Source organism: Onychostoma macrolepis, chromosome 09 (genome assembly GCF_012432095.1).
Source record: "Onychostoma macrolepis isolate SWU-2019 chromosome 09, ASM1243209v1, whole genome shotgun sequence".
NCBI lineage: Eukaryota > Metazoa > Chordata > Actinopteri > Cypriniformes > Cyprinidae > Onychostoma > Onychostoma macrolepis.
The window spans coordinates 36849522-36875584 of NC_081163.1; the positions used below are offsets into that span (position 1 = coordinate 36849522).

Sequence of the window (26063 nt, forward strand, 5' to 3'; positions counted from 1 at the left end):
TCCAGAGACACGAGGAGCACAGCTCACAGCATCACAGCAAACGCTCACCTCAGGCAGAGACACGATCGGCTCGAAGTGGATCTCGTCGTTACGGGGCGTCTCATCATCGCTGCCCTCCGCTTCTGCTTCATGGCTGTTTTTTTCTCCTTCCTTTTGTGTCCCTGTGCTTCCAAAGACTGTGGCTCCTGTGCCTGACCATGAGAAATTATCATCTGTGGAAATAAACACGTGATGAAAACAGCATACTGCTAACATCGATGCTGACAGCAGCAGTATGATTCCACACTAGCACTCTCATAATACTGACTCATATTACTGCTGCCAGCACGCACACACACACACACACACTAAAAACAACCTTCACTCTCAAGCTGAGAGAATCAGTTTTAAGTTATATTCATTTATATGCCTTCATGTAGCCAGGATAATAGAGAGAAGACAGGAAAGCATTGGGTGGAGAGACGGGCATCGAACCCGGGAGAGCTGCATGTCAGCGCACTAACCACGAGGCAGAACAACACACTCACTATATAATCACATATTTAACAGTGAAAATATCTGTCATATCACTCAGGCCTACAAGACAGCTCAGTAGAAGGAGCAGTGAACTGGACTGCACTGTTCAGTCTGAGAAATCAAATAAACGCCCTTCGAGCTGCTTCTAATGAATCAGACTGGTGAAGCGGGAAACACAGGTGAACAGACTCACCTTTTTTTCCAAATGCAAATTTCCCTGAATCCTTTGCCAGTTCTGCAAATGAAAACCCACCCGCAGATGCGAATCCAAAAGGCAGACCTGCAGGAGGAAAGCAAACAGCATTCAGCAGATGATCAGTGTGTTTGAGTGAGTGTCTCTGAGCCTGATCCTCGCTCACTAACTCACAGCTCGTGCTGTTATCTGTCCTCTCTGAATACAGCTTACAGACGATCGTGTGTTGAGAGAGGAACTGCTGAAAGGTCTCATGGTTGGGTCTGTATCATGGTTTAATCATGTTCTGTACGGTTCATCTTGAGGGTAGAAAACGCCACATCCAATACCAATATTCTTTATTTGGTGTGATTACGAAAAATGGCTACTTTTACCAGCATCTAAAGTTGCCGCAGTTTGTAGTTGTCATTTTCCTTTTGTAAAAAAAATAAATGTTATCCACGTTTTGTGTCTCAATGACATGCAAGCAAACAACCAAATAAAGGATTTCAAGTAAAAAAAAAAAAAAAAAAAAGGTATTCACTTGTTTGCCGTCACATGAGACCTTCAAGAGTTTAAATCCTCCAATTACTATTACATTTTTTATTTTTATGTAGTTGTTGGGTGTTTGATTGTCCATGGTGTTTTTGACATGTGTGAGCTACTGGATCAATGAATTTCGCTAAAGGGATGAATAAAGTATTATCTAATCTAATCTAATCTAAAATCAACACATTTTCTGCCCAGTTGTTTGCTTAATTTTCCCAACCTCGCATGCGCCATCTCTACATTACAGAAGTGCAGCTGAGCTGAAGACACTGGCACACATGTAAGCTGCAGTTTAGTGATGTCTATTGAGATATCCTGAATAAACATAACAGTAATAAGAGTCACGCAGCCAGCCTGATTTCTCTCACGGAGCTGCTCGTGCCGTTTACTGCTGAATCCAGACATGGATCTCGTAGCACAGAGGACAGATATTTGCACAAAGCATTTCACATGATTTTTACTGGAGTAAACATTAGGAATCAGACTGCTCTGAGAGAGGTTTAACCGGCGCTCACCTGCAGCTGTGCTGGAGTCGCTCTCACCGCTTCTCTTGGTGGAGAGGTCGATGGGACGGCTGCCGTCAGCCGCCGGTGTGTCTGTCTGACGCTCTTCTGCTCCGCCGCCGCTCGTGTCCACAGCTGCTGCATCATGGGAAGGCGTCACCTGAAGAACTGGTGCTGTGCTGCAGACCGGACTCGCAGCGATGTGAAGATCGGGAGCACACCTCACCTGTGCCTGCCGCAGCTTCTGGAGCTCAGTGTTGAAGTCGTCCGGTCTCTCGGCCTCCGCTTCGGAGTCGCTGCTGACGCCGCACAGGTAGGTGGGAGGCAGCAGGAGGCGTCTGGCTCTCTGCTCCTCGTCTGCAGTCGGCCGCTTCTCCCACACCAGAGTGACCTCCGAGTCTGCAAACACGAGCAACTCCATCTATACGTGCTGCTCATCACCACACAGCTCCAGCGTGAGAGAAGAGCAACATCACCTACCGTGATCCGACGCCGCGTCAGCGCCATCCTCATACAGCTTCCCCTTCAGACTCCTCACCGCGCTTTCAAAATCCTCATCTGAAAACAGCGGTGTGAGTACAGTTAAAGATTTAACAATGAGAGTGTACAGAAGTGCACTTCGGTCATGTGTTTTACTGTTCAACAGCGTGTGGATCTCACCGTCGTTGTCATCGTCGCTGACGTATCCCGGACAGTTTTTGTAGCAGAAGAACGTAGGAGGAAGCTGCAGTCTGGCGGCCAGCTCCGCTTGCTCTCGTGTCGGCCTCTGCTCAAACACGATCTCAACATCATCGTCATCATCATCATCACACACGGCCTGAGCGCTCTTCTGCTCCGACGGGGAGGACACTGAGCAGCGAACAAACAAAAACCAGATTAACTGAAGCAACAACAACTGCTAAACGGATAGTTCATCCCAACATGAAAACTGCGGTCATTTACTCGCAGGTCTAGATCTGTACGACTGACAAAACACGAGGCTTTCGAAGTCCCATGAGTCCCATTGACTCTATACTGTACTGGGAAACACAAACCCTGAGATGATCTCATGCTGTGTTCCACAGAAGGAATGAAGCCTGGACTGAGTTTTCATGTTTGGTGAACCATCTCTTGAAGTTCTCACCATGTTTAAGAAAGCAATCGGAGTCATTTCAAACCGACAAGCCTCAAAGCATGTAGCAGACTAAAGTACTCCGACCGTCCACACACTTCACAGCCAACGTTAAATCAGAAATCACACACACATGCAAACACATGCTCTCGATCACACAGCGAGATGAAGCGTCTTTTAGGGTCTTCCCTCTTATTTCAAAGCAACGAAACAAGAATGTGGTCCCAAAAAAAAAAAAAAAAAAGCTTTCAGGATAAATATCCAGCGCAAATATCAACAATTATTTTTAATTAAGTGACCTCGGCTAGCAAAGATCTACTGTTTGAGCTCACGCAAACCCCTCACAAAGCAACAAAACAAGCGTGTTATTCTTTGAGCGGTCCACAGCTTCTTCAGCAGAAACTCTGCTTTTCTTCCGTTCAAATTAAACTCTGTAGATGAAGAAAACAAACTTCTGCCAGTGACTGAAAAATACATCTTAAGACTCAAAACCTACTTATGCGGCAAGAGGTCATGCATTACACATTTCTTTAGCTTGGTTGACCTGGTAGTCCATCATTATATATGAGGATTGTCTCTAAACATCAACATGAGAATGAGGTAAGCAGCAAGAACAGCTAAACGCATTTACTGAAACCAAACCTGACTCTTCATAGCATGCAGATCCACACAGATTTGTTAGCTGGTTAGCAGACTCACAACAACCAACTAGTACAAAAGCCCAAAGTATGCTTCAGTTGTCCGCTTGCTGCGTGTAGCCTTGAGCACTTATGACTGTCTGAACCGGTCATGTGTTTGGAATCGACTGCGTTAACTGGTGGTTCACGAGGTACGAGTAATTCAGAAGGAAGCAGCGTTTGAGACAGTAAGAGACAACACTCCAGTCCTTTAAAATCCCACGTTACTCTTCACGGACATAATTACACAACATGTACTTGCTTTATCCCTCTGGTAAATACAGCAGATGTAGGGTATTGGCACCAGTACCTATGTAACTGGTATGTACTAGAACCGAATCAGAACGCAGATTTCGGTGCCACTTAAATGCCCCGAGCTGAAATATTTGTCCTTTGGTTCTCGGAAACGGACGAAATCACCGGCACCGCACGTGAAAAATAATTTCCCAACTGAGAAAACGCACATGAACGCACGTCGGAAAGCTCTGATAAAACAAATCCAACAAATATTTGAAGTAACGCGAGTGTCCATGTTTTTTTTTTTTTCTTTTCACATTCCTACTTAAAAGCAAAAGTCGGGAAAGGAGACCATCCGAGGAGCGCGTCTGATGGCAGCAGGTAGCCCACCGTTAGCTAGCAAAGCTAAACACACTTAAACTAAAATACTTGAGCAACGTTACTTTACATCAACAGCACGTCATGTAATGATATATTAAAAAATGAAAACTCAGAAATTAGAAGAATGAAGTTTACTCACACAATAAGTATTTTATTGTAAATTCTATTAATCTACATGATTAAATCACAAATCACTATTTTAAGGGCAATTGACAACTATGATTTATAATAGCGCAGTCTTAGCTCATGTATTGTCCCGTATACAGAGTCTGATCTCTGTAGTCCTCTCTAGAAAAATGTGTCACTTCTATTTTAATGTAAATTCTGTTCATTAAAATTAATGAGAGAAATAATGCAGCTCTCATGTAGCTCAAGAAACACTGCGGTTAAGACAGTACAGAGGAACCACATTAAAACTGAACTCTGTACAGGTGTCATATTAGTTGGTCTGTTGGCAGAAATAGCTCTATTTGTAAGGGAAAACATTAGCAGAAGAGTCAGCAGCCGACTACAAAACTGCTTCTACATGTATGATGTATAGCAGAGCCAAAAACAGTCATAACTATATAGCCGAGATAGAAATACTTGGACCTGCCAGGGTCACATTTAAAGACGGGATATCACTTTGCAAGACACTGACTGCCGAGTACCTGAAGGACTTTGAAGCCACTGGTGCACCCTAATTCTACTGAAATTTCAAACAAACGAGTAAAGGTTAGCAGATTTCAGACCATGCAAATGTTTGGATTGAGTAACGTTGGGTTATCACATCATTCAGCCAAGGTCAGGTCTCCTGGCTCATGCCAGTCAGTGAGAGCTCTATGTGCCACAGTATACCGTGACCTGAAATACCTCGGGCTTCAAACTGGTTGGCTGATGTGCAGGTCCAAAAAGCCATAGGATTATTTTTGAAAAGCCTAAAATCCAAACCTAAAAAAATAATATTACGTGTTAAAGTTTTGTGCCATTTTGTTGAAGAACTGAGTGGATGAAAATCTGTCTGTGTGTGTCAAAAATATGGGCTTAAACGAGGCAGAGGCAACATATACCCCTTTTCCACCAATGCAGTTTGAGTGCTGGTTCGGAGCCAGAGCCTAGTTTCAAATCGGTTCTTTGTCTTTCGACACCCAAAGTACCAGCTCCGAACCAGGAAAAGTGGTTCGTAAATGGCACCAAAACATTGCTGGGCTAGAAGTAAGAACCGCTTACGTCAGGGGCTGGGGGCGGGGTTACCGTGACCAACAAAACACTTTTGACTGCCATATTTGAAATAACAGCTAAACATGTTGGATTCGCTGTGTCTGGATGCTGATGTAGGTTATTAAAGCCATGAACATCAATAGCAACACAACGTCCACCATTGTTGATAGTGTTTAGGCTTGTTCGGGATGCACTGGCACCGGGTGGACCGGCCATGCGCCGCGGGAGCGACTGGAAAGCAGATTGCTCTTTATGCTTTTGGATCGCTCCCGAACAAACCCATCGTGTTTGGTGCTGCCGCGCTAGCGTTGCTAGGGAAGTGAGACGTATTCAGATGATGTATTCAGTGACGCAAGACCTGGCTCTGTGGTGGCTCTCTAGCCAGTGGAAAGGCAAACTGGCTCTTAGAAGGCTCGCCAGTCGAACCAACTCCAAACCAGCAATATAGCACTGATTCTGAACTAGCATGCTGGTGGAAAAGGGGTAATAGTGCAAGGATGTTTTACAGCAATAACCTACACAATAAGAAAGTGTAGAATTGTCCTCGTTAAAAAAGTAATTAAACTAAATAGAACCTAAACCAGAGATGCGCTTTGCTCCAGCCTTAGTTGAACACACCTCAAGCAGCTAATCGTAATCTTTAGGACTACTTAAACTGAAGGCAGGTGTGTTTGGAGCAGGGTTGGAAAGCTGTGAGCTAAACAAAGAGATACAGTTTTATTCATAACTATGGGTCACAGAACATAGCTTACTTGTTGGTATGCTGAAAGGAGTCCCAACTGAAGACTGGCTGCTCACTGCTGGTCCAGAGGTTTTGAGTTTCGAGACAGCCATTTCCTCATCTTTTGAACTGGAAATAACAGGAGATTTTTCTTTTGATGGCGAAGGGCTTCCAAAGATCTTCTGCACCGAGTCTGACCCAAAGACGAACTTTGGAGGAGAGACCACATTCTTGGTGCTTTGAGGTGTCTGATCCGGTTTAGGACTGCTTTCCTCAGAGAGTCCAGTACATTCTCTTGTGGTTTCCTCAAGTACAGCAACTGCAGCCTTGCCACAAAGCGTCTCCGGGGTGGAGGCAGGTTCTCTTGCAGAAAGCGGGGTTAGTAGAGTGTCTTTTTCCTGTGCAGTCTTTGCCTCTTCAAAGATTTCTTTGAAAGCATTTGCAGTTTCCTGCAGTTTAAATCGAACTGCCAGCTGTTCCACCTTGCCCTGCCCTTCAGCAAAATCAAAGGCACTCCAGATCCACGCTTTCTCAGCTCCTTTCATAGGCTCAAGTTTCATATCGGAAGCAATCCAATGGTTTGCACACAGTTTGAGGACCTGGTCCCGTCTCATCACAAGTCTGACACGCTTCGTTTCGCTGTGCTGTAGTATTTTAAGGTCTCCTATACCTCGTTCCTTCCACTGACTAAGATCTTTATCGTAGCGGTATAATTTGGCCCGGTGACTGAAAAGAACTTGCTCATTCTCCTCTCCTGTTGAGACTTCAACAAGATCAGGCAGTGGCACAACAGGCTCGAAGTACTGACCATCTCGCTCTTCCTCCTGCGATGCTTCTTGCTCATCATCTGTGCCAACAGAAGCCTGGCTCTGGTTTAGCTTAGATGGAGACTTCGAGGGACTGAGAATTGGCTGAAAACTGAAACTAAAGCCTGTGGACGATTCGCCAAAGCGGAATAAATTTTTTGCTACTGGATCTGGCTGTGAAGGATTATCGCACAAAGAGGAGCTGTCATAGCCCTCGTGCGCTTCCTCTCGCAAATCGTAATTATCCCATTCTAAAGTGGGTGCGGTGCTCTCAGAGTCGAGCTTGACTACAACTGCAGAGGTACTATGACTTGTATCGCCACTTTCGTCTTCCTTGTTTTGGTAAGTCAAGAATGATTTGAGGTCCTTAAGACCAGATTTCATTTCTTCAGCTTTCTGTATAAGGTGGGCCGTTCTGCCAGTGTTCACGAGCTTGTGAGGGGTCTGCAAAGGAATATCCAAAAGCAGTCGCTGACACTCCTCGAATTTCAGCTTGAATTCTTCTGCAAGCTCTGGTGTTTTGAATTTTGCCGCAAGTTGTTCTAATTTGGCATCTCCATCTGAGAAGTCACTGGCCAGCCACATCCAGGCTCGATCTGAGCCAGAGAGGGGCTTTAGGTTCATTGTGGTTGTGATCCAATGATTAGCGCACACTTTCAACACCTGCTCTCTCCTCATAAGAATTCGCAGTCTCCCATTCTGGTTATTCTTGAGCAGTTTAAGGTTGCCGACTCCTCTTTCTTTCCATTGGTTTGTTTCCGTATCAAACCTGAAGAGTTTGACGCGTTGTGAATACAAGATTTTCTCATCTTCTTCGCCTGTAACAAGGTCGACCTTCTCTGGCATCTGAACAACAGGCTCAAACTGAATATCGTCATTCTCCTCAGTTTTGTACATATCTTCATCTTGATCGCCAGAGATGTCGGCCTTGGGGCCGGAATTAAACCCAGTAAAGAGCTGTTTGCCAGCCCCTGCAAAGCCTTTGAAAGTAGGATCATTCTGGCCAAACTGAAAACTTCCTGGTGACTTCGCCAAGTCAGCGAAACTAAAGGTGTTAGGTTTACCAGTAAAGAGGGGATTATTATCGTGACTATCAGCGTCTACAGACTGTTCTGAGGAAGTTGGGGCTGCCTCTTTTTCTTTCTCTTTGTGAAGCTCAGCAATATTTTTGAGGAGGTCAGATGCAGATCCATTTTGGGACTGTCCGTCTAATGGTTTTGCCTCAGATTCTGGAATGCCAAACTTAAACCCGCCAACAGGCGCCGGCATAGAAAACGAAAAATTGGAACTGCCTGATGACTTTTCAGCCTCAGTTGTGGAGGACTCAAACTTAAAGCCTTCTGAGGATACTTTTTCCGTACTTGTGCCGAACTGAAAAGCAGTGCCTGGATTGAAATTGGCTTTAAATCCTGTCGCAGCAGGTTGGCTGCTAGAAGCTCCAAAACTGATGTTAAAAGAGGAACTTGATGGTGCAGCAGAGGTCTTGTTTTTCATATTTGGGTTTGCTGTCTGACATGAAACACAATGGCTAGATGAACCTTCATTTCTTACCAAGCAAGTGTCACAATCCCACTGTCCATCTTTTTTACAAAACATGGCAGCTAGCCCAACTTTCGATGATGTATTAGTTTTTTCAGTGCTGCAGGGGGCTTTGCAAGAAACGCATTCAGTTGCTGAGGCATCATTCCTCACTAGGCAGGAGTCACAGTCCCACTGACCCTCTTTCTTGGCAAACTGAGCACCAAATCCAGTGCCAAATGGGACTGCTGGAGCTGCTGACACTTTCTCTTGTTGTGGTGCATCAGCCTGAATTGTTTTCTTCTCAGCCTGAGCTCCAAAGCCAGCAGATGTCACCACAGCATCAGTCAATCCAAACTTAAAAGAAACTGGTATTTGAGATCCAAACATGAAGCCCTTCGAGCTGACATCAGTGCTGGCGGTGTTCTTAGCGGAATCTCCAGAAAGTCCAAAAGAAAACTGTTTGGCAGGAGGAGCCACAGGGCCAGAGCCTTTGGGTTCCTCTATAGGTTTGACCTGTGCTGTAGAAGGAGCTGCACTGTTGCAGGCCACGCACACCGCAGACGTGGGAGCGTTTCTTACACAGCACACGTCACAGTCCCATTCACCCTCCTTCTTGGAAAACAGGGTTTTGAGATCCACTACTTTGGATGAAACCTGAGGTTGTGAAGTTGCGCTTTCCTTTTCAGTCTGTTGGCTTTGCAGGATTCGAAATGAACTTTTGAGCCTCCTCAAATTTAACTTTAAACAGCGCCGCGTCTTCTGCTGTTTTAAAACGAATGGCCAACTGCTCAGTCTTCGGCATTTCATCTGCATAATCCATAGCGTACCACACCCAGGATTTGTCAGATCCAGCATTTGGTTTGAGGGCCATGTCAGCAGTGATATAGTGATTGGCGCAGATTTTCAGAACCTGCTCCCTCCTCATCAACAGACGAACTTTCCCGGAGGTTTTGTGCTTCAGGATTTTGATACTGCCAATGCCCCTCTCTTTCCATTCTTTAGCCTCCGAGTCAAATCGGAAGAGTTTTGCTCTCTTGCAGAACATCTCCTCCTCCTCTTCCTCACCAGTTTTCACGTCGACCTTATCAGGTAGAGGCACAATGGGCTCAAAATGAGGCCCATCCTCGTCCTCTTCCACATGGGTGCTATCATTGTCACTTTCCCCACTTTTCTCTTCCCGAGCCTCGGAATTCCCTAATGTTGGCTTGGTTCCACTTGTAAAGCTAAACCTTTGGTCGGTGTCGCCAAAAACACTCATCTGGTTCTGAGCACCATCAGTGAATGAAAATCCTGCAGAATTTTTACTTCCAAAGGTAAAGACTTCGCTCTGGCTAGGCAGCTGGTCTTGAGTCTGATGTTTCGGTTCTGATGGTACCTCTGCTTTGGGAGGAATATCTGATGTCAGAAGTCCCAAGAGGCTTTCACTGTTTTTCCCCTGAGCAGAGGAGAAGGTGAAATCACCATCATTGGACTTGAAATTGGAGTTGAACTTGAACGCAGTTGTTGCTGTTGTTGTTTGGGTGACAGCTCCTCCTCCAAAGTTGGGAACCTTAGCAGGTTCACCTGTGAACTGCGGCCCAAAACTCATCTTGGGGTCGACAGCCTTGCTTTCAGTGCTCCTGGTTGGCTGTGTGGATGTAACAGCACATGGCTTAGTGAAATATCCAGGCTCTGGCAATGTTGGATTTACTGTGGGCTGAGGAACATTGTGACCATAATACTCCTCACTGTATGGGGAGAGTAATGTTGTAGCTGGTGACTCAAACCGGATGGGAGGACCGAAGACCTGCTCTTGAGGATACATGCATGCAGGTGTTGACTGGAGAGGTGGAGTGTGTGTTGATTGTTGGTAGGCATACATATGCTGCTGTGGAGGAAGGCGATTCATCCCGTATACTGGGCCCTGCAGAGGCAAACAAACAATACTTTGATATAGATTCTCTGCCCCGTTAATGTAAGGTAGAATATTTTTGTGTTTACATGAAAATCCCTCCCGTACCTTTGTTGGTGTGACATTTGCAGCGGTGCGCAGAAGATACTGTGAATTATATGCTGGAGACTGGTTGTAGTACACAGAGGGACCTGTAGTAGCAACTGAGACAAATAAAAGGAATGGTTTAGGCATGTCTCAACTACTGTATACACAAGTGGTTCTTTACTTAGTTTGCATAAATCACATACATATAAGAAAAATCTGCACAAGCCTCATTGTTTCTCACATCTACTTTTGTGAGATTGTGTGTATATTCAAATGCTGAAAGTGAACAAGACTCATGGGGGCTGTTACGCTTTGAGAATCACTAGTATACACGTACAATTTCACATTTCAAACAAAGACTGCTGATTTGGGTAAGTCATTGAACTTACCAGTGAGAGGAACACCGTGGAACGTCTGCGCTGCAGGAAACGTTTCCTGAAGTCCTTCTGCAGTGTAGTTGTCTCGATACATCCTATATGAGGATGCTGTGGCATCTGAAGAATTATGGCGCAGGTCATGAACCTCATTCTGCGTGAGACAAAAAACAATCAAAAGTGAATTTCCTAACACTTACACTTGTTTTCAGCTGGTACTACAGGACATTTATTATAGCTTATTTTTAAGTAATATTTTTGCCTTGCATGCCTTTATTAGGAGAGTGGAACAAGAGCGAGAGAGGCACATGAGAGATAAAGACCTTGAGCTGGGACTGGAAGCCGTGCTAGATGCCAGAGCATTGCAGACAAGACCCTTTAACTCAATATTCAATAATTTACTGGGTTAATACAGCTTCACCGTATGAGAATTTACCCTTACCATCCCCTTTGCTTGAAGTTGAAAGCTGGTTAAAATCACACTACATTAAATACCCTCTGTGAAAAACTGCAACACGCTACTACCAGTAATACGCAGGTTTCAGTGTTTGGACCTAATTTTAAGAGTAAAATCCCTTTTCACACTGACAGAGAATGTTTGGTGAAAATGATTACCAAACAAACCAAGGTTTTATTGTTTCCTTTGTTCAGTGTGACAATTTTGTTGTGACGTGCAGTGTGTTTAAAGGCGTTATCAGTTACTTTGCTTAAAAAGTATAATTATTTTTTTTTATTTCATCTGTTTTTAGAAAATGACCGATCGTTTGACCCTCACTCGGCTGGGGTGTCAAACCTGGGGTGTTCCTGGAGAGCCGCGGCCCTGCATAGTTTAGTTCCAACCCTGCTCCAACACCTACCATGTAGTTTTCAAATAAGCCTTAACAACCTGATTAGCTGGATCAGGTGTGTTTAATTAGTGTTATATCTAAACTGTGCAGGGCTGTGGCCCTCCAGGAACTGAGTTTGACACCCTGGTGTGGACCCTTTGAAGCTGTATTGAAACTGCAATTTGGACCTTTAACACGTCGGCCTCCATTTAAGTCCACTATATGGAGAAAAATCCTGGAATGCTTTCCTCAAAAACCTTAATTTCTTTTCGACTAAAGAAAGACAGACATGAACATCTTGGATGACATGGGGGTGAGTAAATGATCAGTACATTTTTATTCTAGAAGTGAACTAATCCTTTAAAGTGATAAAACATGGATTATTCAACAGACTACATTAAAAACAAAGAAAATTAATTTTGCTTTGTAAAGCTTTAGCTAGAGTTGTCAAATGTAGCAGCACTTTTTTACTAAGATGATTCTGAAATTATAAAATGTCCCGATACCAGTGTTTGGTAATACAGACTCCGTTTGGCTCCCGCTGACAGCTGACTGCTTTTAAACACTCCTGCGTGTATGAGTGCAAAGGTTTCTATACCGTTCAAAGCAGTGTTCAGTGCGCTTCTGCACAAAGACACGAGGTGAACAATAGGCTGAGTTTATTAGCTTCAATAATAATGGGAGTTCTGGCAAGAGTGCGCTCACTCTGAAATGAAGTGAGTCACTGCTTCAGTGATTTTGAAGGAAGTGTTTTTAATATATCTTTCCTATGAATACCAACATGAGTCTAACATTTAAACTTAGTGTTGTTTTTTTCTTCCAATAAGCACTAGATTCACAAAGCATGCTCTCCAGTTGCATGCAAACGTCCTTCAGTCTGGTTCTGAACTAGTCTACAGCACTCTCCTAATTCTAAATAATGCTCAGAAGGTAAATTCACACTGTGGAAAAACAAAAGCAAAGAAACTGATTGATTCTTCTGCAGGCTGTTGATGTTGGACTGACCTTCAAGGCCTCGACCTGCTGGCATAACATCTGCAGCAGTGACTTCTGGTCCTCCACCCAGTGAGGCGGCGTTTTGGGGGAGAACTGCAGGAGGGAGACAGAGACAATCAGCAACAGTAAACAGCACACAGAGTTTGAGCAGAAACAGCAGAGCCGTGACGTACCACAGATCTTTTGGATGGTGACGTGACACTCTTGGATGGGGAAGGTGTGGAGAATTTAACATGGCCTTCAGCGGGCTGACCGGGGCTGGATGTCACAGGATAGTCCACCTGATCTTCATCCACCTCACCAACATCTTCAAGCTGCTGGTTGACCTCGTTCAACAAATCCATCACCTCCTCCATAGATACAGGTAACTTCACAAAAACACATACAGACATGCCAGCGCTGCTCCATAAGCAAAGATTTATGTCACAATATTATTATAACTTAAAAAAAAAAAAAAAAAAACACAGATGTGGCCATTAAGAATGCGCATTTTTTCTTGCGTCAGCATGCAACTAGTCGCACGTGATCACAGAGCTCCCTGCAGGTGCTTTTTCAGATTGTTAAAACATTGTTGTGCTTCACACAATATACACCAGGTGGCGCAAGGAACAACATTCGGCAGTTAAACACCCAGACAAATAAACAGAGGATCATGAGGTTAAAGTCATAATTTTGAGAAAATCTAAATTACGAGAATAAAGTGGTAGCCATATTGTTGAGAATAAAGTCATAGCAATGCAAGATTAAATTCATTGTATTTTCAGAATAAAGTCAACAGGGTGTCTACAGATATGAACAAGTTAAATTTAAGACCTTTTAATACCACCTTATGTAAAATTTAAGACCAAACCTGTGAAGGAAATACACATTATATTACATATGTAAATGTAATATTTAATGTGTTTTTAAATTTAAAAAGAAAACAAAATATCATCGCTGTCAAAAATGCTATTTATTATTACGATATACAGAGAACTATTCATATCTGCAGACAATATCCCATACAAAATATCCCTCAAAAGCTCCGCATCAGCAATATTTTTGGTGGTGAAAATGAAGCAGTATTTTCAGTTTTCTATTCAGCTTTTACATATTTAAATCTGCATGTTTTTAATATTTACCCCAGGTTGTTATTTACCTCCATAAAGTCCAATATTTTTTAACCTTATTAAATGTATGCATCATCTTTCATGTCAAATTCTTACAACTGATGAAGAAATTTAATACACACAACAGGGCTGTTAGCAATCAAATTAAATAATTTGCATTACAAATTTACAACCGCAATAATGTTATGACTAATGTTTTAAATAAAACATTTTGAATATACAAACAAGAAATGATGGTGGAAAAATGCATACTTTTAAACTAACTAAAGGACCAGTAGGTGGCGGTACGTCACTTATTCATTCAAAACACTGAATCATTCAGGAACAAACATGCGAGTGCTGTTTGGAGAATGTGCAACACTTCTGATCTTTGTTTGGAACTATTTTCGTTCTGTATGTCTGCCGTTATGCTCATTTGATTTGATTTCTCCATATAAGTCTCTCACAGAGACACGCAGCACAAGCCTCAACAGCGCAACATTAATCTTCCGTCTGTCTAATGGGGAAACTTTTGCGGTAATGAGACCGAAGATATTTAAGACCCACTGAATCTGAATTTAAGACATTAAGACTTTTTAAGGACCCGCGGCTAGGCCTGTCGCAATAATCAATATATCGACTTATCGCGCAATATATGTACATGACCTCAATCATTTTTGGTGACGCAATATATCCCCCATTATTTTTACTTAATGTCATCATGTTTTGTACATTCCTCTTGCGCCTGTGTCTTTTGCAGCTTCTCGTACATAACATGGTGTAGTCCTGAGGTGCTAGTTCAAATTTAAAAACTGCTTCTACAGATATATCTGCAGATATGGCTTCGTTTAGAAGTCTGAGCCTTCATGCATACAGACATCTGACAGCTAAGTAGTGATTGTGTTTTTCAGCAATAGTGTGCACCCTTAATTTACAGAGAAAAGAGTCAGGGAAAAATCTGTAGATGGAAAAAGTTCTTTGTGCATTTTTCTTTTTTTCTACTTGTTACTTTGCACTTTTTGTTAAATGTTTATTTACCATTTATTCAAGTTTTTAAAGGTATGTAATATTTTGATACTTAATTTCCATGATCTAAATATTCTTTAGAATTAAAAGTTTGTTGGCATTTGGAAGTGCGTAGGCCTTCTTGCGTTATTATGCTGTTACATTATGATTATATATTCAGTGACATAAAATGGTCTTTAAAATGACAATAATATCGCTTATCGCAATTATTTCTGGGGCAATATATCGCACAACAAAAAGTTGTTATCGTAACAGGCCTCCACGCGGCCACCCTGGTCAAGGCAGTATATTGCTTGAATAACATTAATATGAAAATTAGCCTACTACTCTGCAAAAAACATCTGTGGTGTCCAACCTTTCATTCTTCTCATGCATTTAATTTAAAACAGCAACAGCCTCTTTTCTGAGGTAAATAACATTACTTGACTATTCACAAGCTGTTTTATTCACTGTATAATAAACGACTGGAAATAACATTTCACATCTTCAAATCTATATTTGTTTGTTCGTTATAAAACTGACAGTATTTGAAAGCCCAGGCCTAATTAAAAAATAAAAGACTGCAAATAAAAAGTATTAAAACTTAATTAAAAAATATTTTTAAAACAATTTAGTGCAAGTAAATCTTTAATTATTTTTTTTGTTCATCTCTAGGTAGCATTCTCTCTTATATATAGCCAGGTAAGGGGGAGAAGTCGTCTGTATTGTTTGGGGAAGGGGGAAGCATGGTTCACCCAAACTACTCTGAGTCCATCTGCTGGATCTATCTGCCACTTTTGACACTGAATCATCAGATCCTCCCGTCCACTCTCTCAGCACTGGGCATCACAGGATTCCACTTCGCTGGTTTGAATCCTATCTCACTGGTAGGTCTTTCAGGGTGGCCTGGGGAGGGGAGGCATCCAAAGCACACCAACTGGTCACTGGGGTTCCTCAGGGATCGGTTCTTGGACCCCTCCTCTTCTCCATATACACTACATCACTGGGTCCCATCATACAGGCACATGGTTTCTCCTACCATTGCTACGCTGATTACACAGCTCTCTCTCTCTCTCTTTTCAACCAGATGATCCAACGGTAGCTGCTCGGATCTCAGGCTGCCTGGCGGACATCTCGGCATGGATGAAAGAACATCACCTGCAGCTCAACCTGGCAAAGACTGAGCTTCTTGTCTTCCCTGCTACTCCGACTCTACAGCATAATCTCACAATCTCATCATCCAGCTAGATCCTTCAACAATTAAGTGAAAGTGACGTGACATACGGCCAATACTCGGAATTCGTGCTCTGCATTTAACCCATCCAAAGTGCGCACACACACCGTGAACACATTATTATAATATTTATGCCGCGGTGCCCGGGGAGCAGTCGGTGCCTTGCTCAAGAGCACCTCAGTCGTGGTATTGAAAAATCAATACCATGTGGTATTGAGGTGGAGATAGATTGAGGTTGTGGTATTGAGGGTGGAGAGAGCGCTGTACATTCACTCCCCCCACCTACGATTCCTGCCAGCCCGAGACTCGAACTCGCAACCTTTGGAGTTCGACTCTCTAACCATTAGGCCACGACTTCCCATTCTCAATTACCCTCATCAAGTTCAGTCAGAAATCTTGGTGTAATCTTTGATGACCAGCTGACCTTCAAAGACCACATTGCAAAGACTGCTCGATCTTGCAGGTTTGCACTACACAACATCAGAAAGATCAGGCCCTTTCTGACGGAGCATGCTGCACAACTTCTTGTCCAGGCCCTTGCCATTTCTAGGCTGGACTACTGCAATGCTTTTCTGGCTGGACTTCCATCAAACACAGTCAAACCTCTACAAATGATTCAGAATGCGGCGGCACGACTGGTCTTCAAGGAACCCAAAAGAGCCCATGTCACACCTCTCTTTATCTCATTGCATTGGCTACCAATCGCAGCTCGCATCAAGTTCAAGACACTGATGCTTGCATATAGAACAACCACAGGCTCAGCACCCGCCTACATGCACTCACTATTAAGAATCTACATCCCCTCCAGAAGTCTGAGATCTGCTAGTGAGCGACGCCTCGTGGTACCATCACAGAGAGGCTCAAAATCACTCTCCAGAACATTTTTGTTCACTGTTCCTGGCTGCTGGAATGATCTTCCTACCCCTATCCAGAAAGCTGAATCCCTGTCAATTTTCAAACGACAGCTAAAAACTCACCTCTTTCGACTCTATTTAACTTCATCCTAAATGTAAAAAAAAAATAGCAAATAGCTTGTACTTATTTGAACAATGCCTGAAACTTGGTATTATGAGCACTTCCTCTGTCTGTTTGCCTCTTTAAGATGAATCGCTTTATGTATTCCCCAATTGTATGTCGCTTTGGATAAAAGCGTCTGAAAAATGAATAAATGTAAATGTCCAGACTAAGAAACCTCAGTTTCAAGCTCAATCATGTAAGTGTTCTGTTTTTGTCTGAATGAATGAAGCACTTATATAGCACTTTGTGTACTGTAGTAAACCCAAAGCGCTTTACAATCATGTGGGGGGGGGTCTCTCCTCGACCTCCACCAGTGTGCAGCATCCACTTGGATGATGCGACGGCAGCCACAGGACAACGGCACCAGTGCGCTCACCACACACCAGCTGCAGGTGGAGAGGAGAGAGAGATAGAGCCAATCATGTGGATGGGGATTATTAGGAGGCCATGATTGACAAGGGCCAGTGGCGGGAATCTGACCAGGACACCGGGGTTACACCCCTACTCTTTACGATGAGTGTCATGGGATTTTTAATAACCACAGAGAGTCAGCACCTCAGTTTAACGTCTCATCTGAAAGACGGTGTTTTTTACATTATAGTGTCCCCGTCACTATACTGGGGTGTTAGGACCCACACAGACTGCAGGGTGAGCGCCCCCTGCTGGCCTCACTAACACCTCTTCCAACAGCTACCTAGTTTTCCCAGGAGTCTCCCATCCAGCTACTGACCAGCTCAGCCCTGCTTAGCTTCCGTGGGTGACCAGTCTTGGACCGCAGGGTGATATGGCTGTGGCCAATTGTCTGTCTGGATATTGTCTGGTCAATGTTATGTTGGTTATGTTATGGGTAAGCTGTATTTTCTTTTCTTGTCTTATGGCTGCTGTTCGGTGTGCAAGTGGCGTGCTAATGCTAGTTTATATGTCTTGTTTGTAGAAGGATTTTTTTTGTATAGCATCTGTCTTCTTTCCTTCATTGTTGGAGGTCGATGCTAATGGTATAACTGGAACATGAGTTCTACAATCGGAGGTCAGTGGTATTTAGACCTGGATTTCCAGTTTCACTGCATCACATCACTCGATGGATATTTCTTCAACTAGTCTTGTCAACTAAGCTACATATCGTTGGGATTTTTCTATGAACATGGACAATGGACAGCTAAGGTTTTTCTTTTCCAACTTCCCTGCCAAACAACAGTGACAATATTGCATTCATGCGAGTTATTGGACGTTATATATTTGTGATTCCAATTTCCTGCTGGGTTTTTTTCCATGTAAATATATATATATATATGTTAGGGTTTGTTTCACAAACCTAAAGCAAGAAAAGATAAAGCATATCTGTTTGTGATTTGAGGTTTATTCTTGAATTGTGAAATTGTCAACACTTTATAATCTAACGCAAGTTTGTTCGGCGGGTCCCTCCCTCAGATTTATCTTGCAGCTTGCCTCACTAGGTAGTTTCTCAGCGAGACTGTTACAGTTTGTTCAACTCGCAAACAAAGGTTTTAAAACGTGTTAACAATGAGAGAAGCACAAGGAAATCAAAGACTTACTCGCACTGCAAAGGGGTTTGAAATCAGTTGCTTAATTTTTGTAATTAAAACAGCTTTAAGCTATTTTTCTTTTGTTTTGTGAATCGTAAATGACTTAAATGAAACATTTAGTGTATAGACCTATATATTCCTTTTTTATTCCTATAGTTTTATTGTTTTCTCCATTCAGAAGCGGATGTTCACACGAGGGAGTCAGTGGTGCATTTCACATACCTTCTCCATATCCTCTGCATTGGCCTGATAAATCTTGGTCAAGTACTTTCTGAACTTCAGGAGGAAGTTGGTGCACCTGCCCTGAGTTTCCTCAAGCCCGTTTCCTGCCTCCTCTGACAGCCTCTGATAGATCTGATGATCAACACACGAGTCACGTCAGAAACCGTCAGACACACAGCGCTAGCTCTTTCAGACGGATCTGTGGAGAGCTGAAGCGGAGTCAGTGTGACTGCGCCGTTACCTTCGCCAGATGCCAGTTAGACGAGATGCTGTTGAGCTGCTCCAGCTTCGCGATGGCCTCCTCTGTGTTGCCCTCGATGTCAAGGAGTGCGGCGAAGCTTACGTTAGCATCTTCCTCATATACTCGCACCTGAGACAGCTAACGTCCAAAACACCATTAGAGATGACATGACAACAGAAAACAAAGAGACCGCAGCAGGAAGCCACGCACAGCATCCAAGCAGCCAAAGGACAGAAGTAATGGACATACCTGTATGTCTCTGCTCCGAAAGTGCATGAACATGGGCTGGAGGGGTTCAGGGATGCTGCGTTTGTGTCGGACCTTCTCCAGCAGGGGGAGCACAACCTTCCAGTAGTGCACACTGCGGCCAGCGTACTCCTTCTGATCGTAGTAAGAGTTCACCCGCTCAGCCTGACACACACACACACAATTTCTCAAGACTCCATTTTACATCTCCAGTAAGTGTATCTTGATTAAGGATGTTTAGATATTTGTATTGGAAAGCAAGACAAAACTACTGATGAAGCAGTGCATGCAAACTTAATTTGTGGAGGGCGAATAAAGACTTATTAAAGAAAGAGAAACTGTTACTAGGACTCTAAAATGTGGCCAAAACTAATGAAGTCAAAAACTATGAATCATTTTGTGCCAAAACGTGTGAAAGCACATGTGTCCAGCTGATTCCCTCAGCAGACTGCATGAGCTGCTGCCTGCGATGGATGTAAGAAATGAAGTGTATGACATCAGGTGACGAGGGTGCTGCTCATCAGGACGTACCGCGTCAGTCAGATGTTTAGCCCAGTGTATGAGCAGCGCCGGCTGCAGGCCGTGTTTCTCTCCGGCGCGCAGCGTGCCCAGACCGTGCTGAACGACCAGACGCAGTTTAGCAGACGTCCCGGGCCTGAGAGACACACACTGCAGTCAGGAACACATGACGTCTCACACACACACACAGCTCAAGCGGCATGAGGAGTCACTCACTGCGCTCTCTTGTGAATCAGGCTGTAGACGGCATCCCACCACTCTCTCTGCCTGTCAGACGACAGCAGCTTCATGATGTGCAGCGGCAGACAGCGCGGCTCGTGCGGCTGAGCGCAGGACGCAATCTTCGCCCTCTCCTGCAGCTGCGCCTGACTGCAGAACACCACGCCGCACACGAACACCTGCAACACACACAATCAGCACCGCTGCCATCAGACACAGATCTACATCACAGCCTGGACCGATGTGTCCGTCTGTGTCCTCATGCAGTCAGATGGGACACACAGGTCGCAGCACGGGTCGGGAGACTTCACCTGCTTTGATTTGCTCAGCTGGGCTTTAAAAGACACTTAATATCAGTAATATTATCAAATTAACTGCACTGACACTCTCAGAGGAGAACAAAATAAATTAAATTTAGCAGCTGAATAATGAATCTATTGTCTTCTGTAGAGCTGCTTTACAGCAGAATTTGAATGTTTGATTACGCTTGCATCATTGACTAATTTCCTGCTTCTCTGTGAAACAATCTGTATTGTATAAAGCGCTACTGAAACACACGTGACTCCACAGAAGCTAGAGTTCTCGATAACTGATCAGCAGATTGTTGAAGTTCCATGACAATCCTGCATGTTAGTTGGAGCTTTACTGGATTACACAACTATAGATATTAAAGGGACAGGTCATCTAACAATGAAAATGTGCTGTTTTACTCATCCTCAGGCCATCCGAGATGCAGGAGGTGACTTTCTCTTCAGCAGAACAGTAAAGAAGATTTTTAGCTGAAACTGCGCTCCTTGGTGATTCATGGAATGCCAGTCAGTGGCACTTTGAGAGTCAAAACACGCATTTATAGGGAACTCAAAATTAATACCTGTGACTCTTGAAGATATATTGAAATGATGAATGAAACAAAACTAAAGTTATAGTTTCTAATGGTCAATTACAGGAAAGGACAGTAGAGAGCAGACAGGAAAGCATTGGGTGGAGGGGGGGGGTCAGCAAAGGACCTCGAGATGGGAATCGAACTGGGTCACCGGGAGCACAGCTGTGCTACATATAACTGGTGCTGACGTGAATAAAGCTGTTTGAACCAGTTCACCGAATCGAACTGTCCGAATCGTATTTCCCCATCTGTCTGAGGCTCTGGATTACAGGTAATAATGTTCTGTTTCTTGCACAGAACGATCAATTCACTTCATAAGACCTCAACATACCTTCAGGAGTCATGATATATTGATTGTGTTGCCTGATGTGTTTTTTTTTAATTCTCAAATTCGGGCAGCCACTGACTTGCATTTTATGAATCACCAAGGAGCACTTTAAATTACTGTATTAAGTATTTCAGAAAGGCCCGGTCACCTACAGCTGCAGCCTGACACAATCATCAGACATCAGCAAAACACTGGCGTCAGACCCTGTTCCTGTTTCACACAGACCAGCATCTTCCTCTGTGGAAGAAACTACAGCAGCGAACGCACCTCCAGGTCCAGAAGGCAGATGGATTCCGGCGCGTTGGTGTCCAGTTTGGAGGTCTCGAGCGTGAGGCGAGGGAAGAGCTGCTTGAGCCAGTCCTGCAGACTCACGCTTTGACCCATGAGTGCCCACTGCAGGCCGAGCCACGTCAGCTGCTGCAGATCACCCGCATGCAGCAGCACCGCTCCTGTGACACACACACACACACACACTGCATCAGCATCTACAGCAGACCCAACACACTCACTGGCGCTCCTGTCTGACACTCACCGCTGTCCCACTTGGCCAGATCTGCGGCTTTGGGCGCGTGTACGCTGAGGATGTGGATGTCATCGTTGCAGATGAAGGAGAGGCGCTCCTGCGTCTGTGCGCCGAACAGCTGGTCAAACAGACCGCTCTGGTTCCCGAACACCTCCACCACGTCCTTCAGCAGCTGCTCCACGTCCCGGCTCAGGTTCAGCAGCATGTGACCCGCCTGACTCTGACGATCACAGGCCAGCAGCTCCAGAGGCTCATGGGACGCCTGCTCACTCTTGAAGCTCTTGGCTTTGGGTCTCGGAGCCTGAGGGAGAAGCAGATGAGACCCTGTAAGGTGGAGGATCACACGGCACGAGCGCGTGAGGAAGAGGAAACGGCGTACCTGATAGGATATGAGATAACAGAGAGCGGCCAGATCCAGCACGCCCCTCCACTGCTGCGCCCCGTCCTGCGCCCTCTTCAGCAGCAGCGTCCCGGCGTACAGGTACAGGTGCGCCCTCATCTCCGTGAACACCTCCGCCAGCTCGTCCGGTGTGTTCGTGGCCGTGTTCTTCAGATCCTGCATCGCACAGTCAAAACTGCAGCGCAACAAAGACAACGACGACCGTGAGCGGCGCCAACATTAACATGACATCCAATCAGTGCGGGACATTTAAAAAACAAACAAAAACAAATAAACCTCCCGAACTTCTTTGGCCGAATCACATTCAGTAGCTGAAGTTTCAGCGTGCGATTAATTTCGATGCAGAGTGACTGTAATTGTGGCGTGCTAACGTGCGTGTTACGTGGCGTACCTCCAGAGCGCAGCGGTGCTCTCCTCACAGCCCTTCAGCGCCAGCGTCAGTCTCACGCGGCTGCACTGCGCCAGCAGCAGCTCTTTGTGAAACTTGCGTGACGCCTGTTCGTTCGACGACACGCTCGGCTGGCAGAGGTACTCCTGAAATACAGCAGAGTGAAGCGTTACGGGTTACACAGTACAGGAACACAGATCAGAAGAGAGGAAGATTACTTCCCATGAGCCACTGAAACCTTTCATGATAAACGTGCATGAAAACATACAGAACGCAAAACAACCTTCTCACTCATTTACTGAAAAACAAGTCATGATGTCACAAACCCAAAAAACAATGCTCAGATTTACATTACATGTGTTTCAAGGAAAGAGATTCAGTCCATGAACAGTGAGGAACTCCCAATGACATGCTCTTGTGTCTGAGCTTTACCTTATCTGACGAGCTCGACATGTGCATGTTCATCAACGTTTATGTGTGAACTTAATCTGTTCACTGCAAAAAATGGCTTCTCTTACTTAATATTTTTGTCTTGTTTCTAGACAAAATATCTAAAAATTCTTAAAATCAAGATACTTTTACTAGATAAGCAAAATGACTTAGCCCTAAATTAAGTGCATTTTGCTTAAAACAAGTAAACTATCTGTCCGTGGGGCAAGTACAATGCTCGTTTTAAGAATATTTTACTGACCACACTGGCAGATAATTTTACTTGTTTTAAGCAAAATGCACTTAATTTAGTTTATATCCCCCCTGGAAACAAGACAATCTTGCTTATCTAGTAAAAGTATCTTGATTTAAGAATTTTTAGGTATTTTGATTAGAAGACAAAAAAACGAAGTAAGAGAAGCCATTTTTTGCAGTGTTGATCACATCACATGATCAGATTAAACCACATGGACTGCTGTTATGATGCCTTTACAAACTTTTTGAAGCATCAAAGTAGTGCTTAAGTGGACTTTGAATGGAGGGACAGAGGTCTCTCAGGTTTCATTTAAACCATCATATGTTTTAAAACAGAAGTCTTAAGCTGACAGTTTTGGGAGCTAAAAACATCCCCTGTAAGAAACCGTGAGGACGGCGATGCTGTACCTGCAGGGTGCTGACCAGCAGCTGGTACCACTCCAGACAGTGTCTCAGGACGCCGGCCTTCTCCACGGCGAGGCAGTGTTTGACGGCGTCCTCGTGCCGGCCGTCGGCGCTGTAGAGCTGCACCAGCTTGTGGTTGATGTAGGTGTCTGCGGGCCGCAGCTTGAGCTCCGACTGCAGCAGCTCGTACAGCTGGTTAGAGCCGCTCTGAGCGCTCAGAAGCTTCTCCTGCGGCAGAGAGGACGCGTGAGACACAGAAGAGCAGCGCGGCGGACGTCTGCAGCTCTTTAGCTCACACTCACCCTCAGATTGAAGACGGCCGGGTGTCCCGGCAGAAGCCTGGCCGCTTTCTCCACCCAGAACTCGGCTCGGCTGTCGTGCTCGGGTTTACTGCACAGCAGCTCGGCCACCTTCAGGACCAGATCGTGCTGAGCCGGATTCAGATCCACCGAGCGCTGAGTCAAACAAACATCGTCATTACATAAAGTACACATCTCACTCAGACTCCAACGCCGCACTGGAACGTGAACGACACATTTGACAACAAGGTACAACAACACTGAAAACAGAGGAAGCGGCGGAAACTGGAAAGAAATCGGATCATGAGCTGCTCACGTATAAATGAACACATTTTGAAATGGACTTTACTCTTCATTAAAACACAGACTGCAGTGTGTCAGATTGAAAACAGCCTGTTAGCAGTGCGTCCAGACTGCAGAAGAATTTGCACACAAACAACTCCAGATATTTCTATCAGAATACTACTGCTGAACAGATATTTGACAACACTCTTATATGGATATTTATTTCCAGCCCTATGATTTATGCACGATCACATTAAACTCAAAAGCTCAAGAGTGTGTTTAAGACCGTGTAATAGGAGAACATGCGTGAGCAAACGAGGAGAGTCCAAACCTTGTAATATCCCACAGCTTTCTCCGTTTCTCCGTCTCGCTCAAACAGCTGCCCGAGGAACTTGTGCGCTTTAGGATCCTTCGGCTGGACGGTCAGATACTCCGAAACATGTCTGCCATTGAAGTGTGTGAGAGAGAGAAACATCAGCTCGTCCGAGAGGAACCAGACATCAGACAAAGCAGAAAGAGCACAGAAACCAGCCTACCTTTTAGCCAGGTCATACTCCTTAGCCTCAAAGTATAGCTTAGCAAACAGAAATCCTTTGACTGGCCTCTGCAGAAACACAGATCACAGACTCAGGGTCAGGACACAACACCCTAATGACCACAGCAACTGCATCATGCTAATGAGCTTAAACTAATCTCGTAGTCTTGTGTTTTTTAAAGAAGTCTCTTCTGCTCACCAAGCCTGCATTTATTTGATCCAAAACACAGCAAAAACAGTACAATTTTGAAATATTCTTACTATTTAAAATAACTGTTTTCTATTTGAATACATTTAAAAGTATTTTCAGCATCATTACTGCAGTCTTCAGCGTCACATGATCTTCAGAAATCATTCTAATATGCTGATTTGCTGCTCAACAAACATTTATTATTATGATGTTGAAAACCGCTGAGTAGATTTGATTTTTAAGTTTGTTTGATGAATAAAAAGTTCAGAAGAACAGCATATAACTGAAACAAATCTTTTGTAACATTATAAAGGTCTTTATCATCATCATTCTTGATCTTTGGATCTTTCTATAAATCAAAGAATCCTGAAAAAAAAAAAAAGTACTAAATATTGCTAATATAATAATAATCAGAAATGTTTGTTGAGCAGTAAATCAGAGTGATTTCTGAAGATCATGTGACGCTGAAGACTGCAGTAATGATGCTGAAAATACAGCTGCATCTCAGAAATACATTACAGTCAAATAGAAAACTTATTTTAAATAGTAAAAATTTCAAAATGTTACTGTTTTTGCTGTACTTTGAATCAAATAAACAGGTTTGGTGAGCAGAAGACAACTCTTTAAAAACAACATTAAAAATGTTCAAAAACCCGACTGGTAGTGTAACTCCCTTTTTATCAAACATCATTTATATCGTATTTTTTACAGTAAACGACTCTGTGTGTAATGAGAGGAGTGTGCTGATATGATTTGCGTAACTCTGTGATGTTTGGCTGTATCAGAGAGAGTCTGATTTTATCTTTAAATCTTAAACCAATATTAAAACCACAGGAGACCACAGACATGAAGAGAGATCAGACTTCTGGTGCGTGATCTGTTTCAGTGGAAAAACTCAACAGAAAGTGAAGAATAGAGGTGATTATTCTGCTTCTGGGCATGTCTGTGGTTGCCAGGTTTCAGTTACAGAAGCACACAACATCCGGCAGGTGCCGCTTGGCCACCGCGGGCATCACGGCACGCAGCGGGTCTGCGTCTTCACCTGCGGGACACGCGTCACACCTGCCTGAAGATCTCTGGCTGCGAGCGGACGCACATCGACCCTCTCTCCGTTCACTCGTATTAGCTCACCCATCAGCTTTTCCTCTTTTATTCTGTAACGGAGCGTGCATCATCTCTCACGGTTTACACTGATTCACACACGTGAGCAAACAGAGGAGCATTCTAACATTTGATCTG

The 26063-nt window shown here is 44.0% G+C and overlaps 1 protein-coding gene across 1 annotated transcript in view; it reads right to left on the reverse strand.

The window, feature by feature from the left end:
- The window catches only part of ranbp2 (RAN binding protein 2), a 31848-nt gene that overhangs the window by 4753 nt on the left and 1032 nt on the right, over positions 1-26063 (reverse strand). The window contains 24 exon segments of the mRNA XM_058786999.1: positions 49-212; positions 710-796; positions 1753-2139; positions 2221-2298; positions 2401-2589; positions 6099-9099; positions 9101-10297; positions 10394-10488; positions 10762-10900; positions 12579-12662; positions 12743-12937; positions 18680-18811; positions 18921-19058; positions 19170-19331; positions 19698-19821; positions 19902-20083; positions 21383-21564; positions 21648-21939; positions 22018-22213; positions 22430-22572; positions 23519-23743; positions 23818-23970; positions 24431-24542; positions 24636-24703. Of these exon segments, the coding sequence (XP_058642982.1) occupies positions 49-212; positions 710-796; positions 1753-2139; positions 2221-2298; positions 2401-2589; positions 6099-9099; positions 9101-10297; positions 10394-10488; positions 10762-10900; positions 12579-12662; positions 12743-12937; positions 18680-18811; positions 18921-19058; positions 19170-19331; positions 19698-19821; positions 19902-20083; positions 21383-21564; positions 21648-21939; positions 22018-22213; positions 22430-22572; positions 23519-23743; positions 23818-23970; positions 24431-24542; positions 24636-24703 (7725 nt within the window).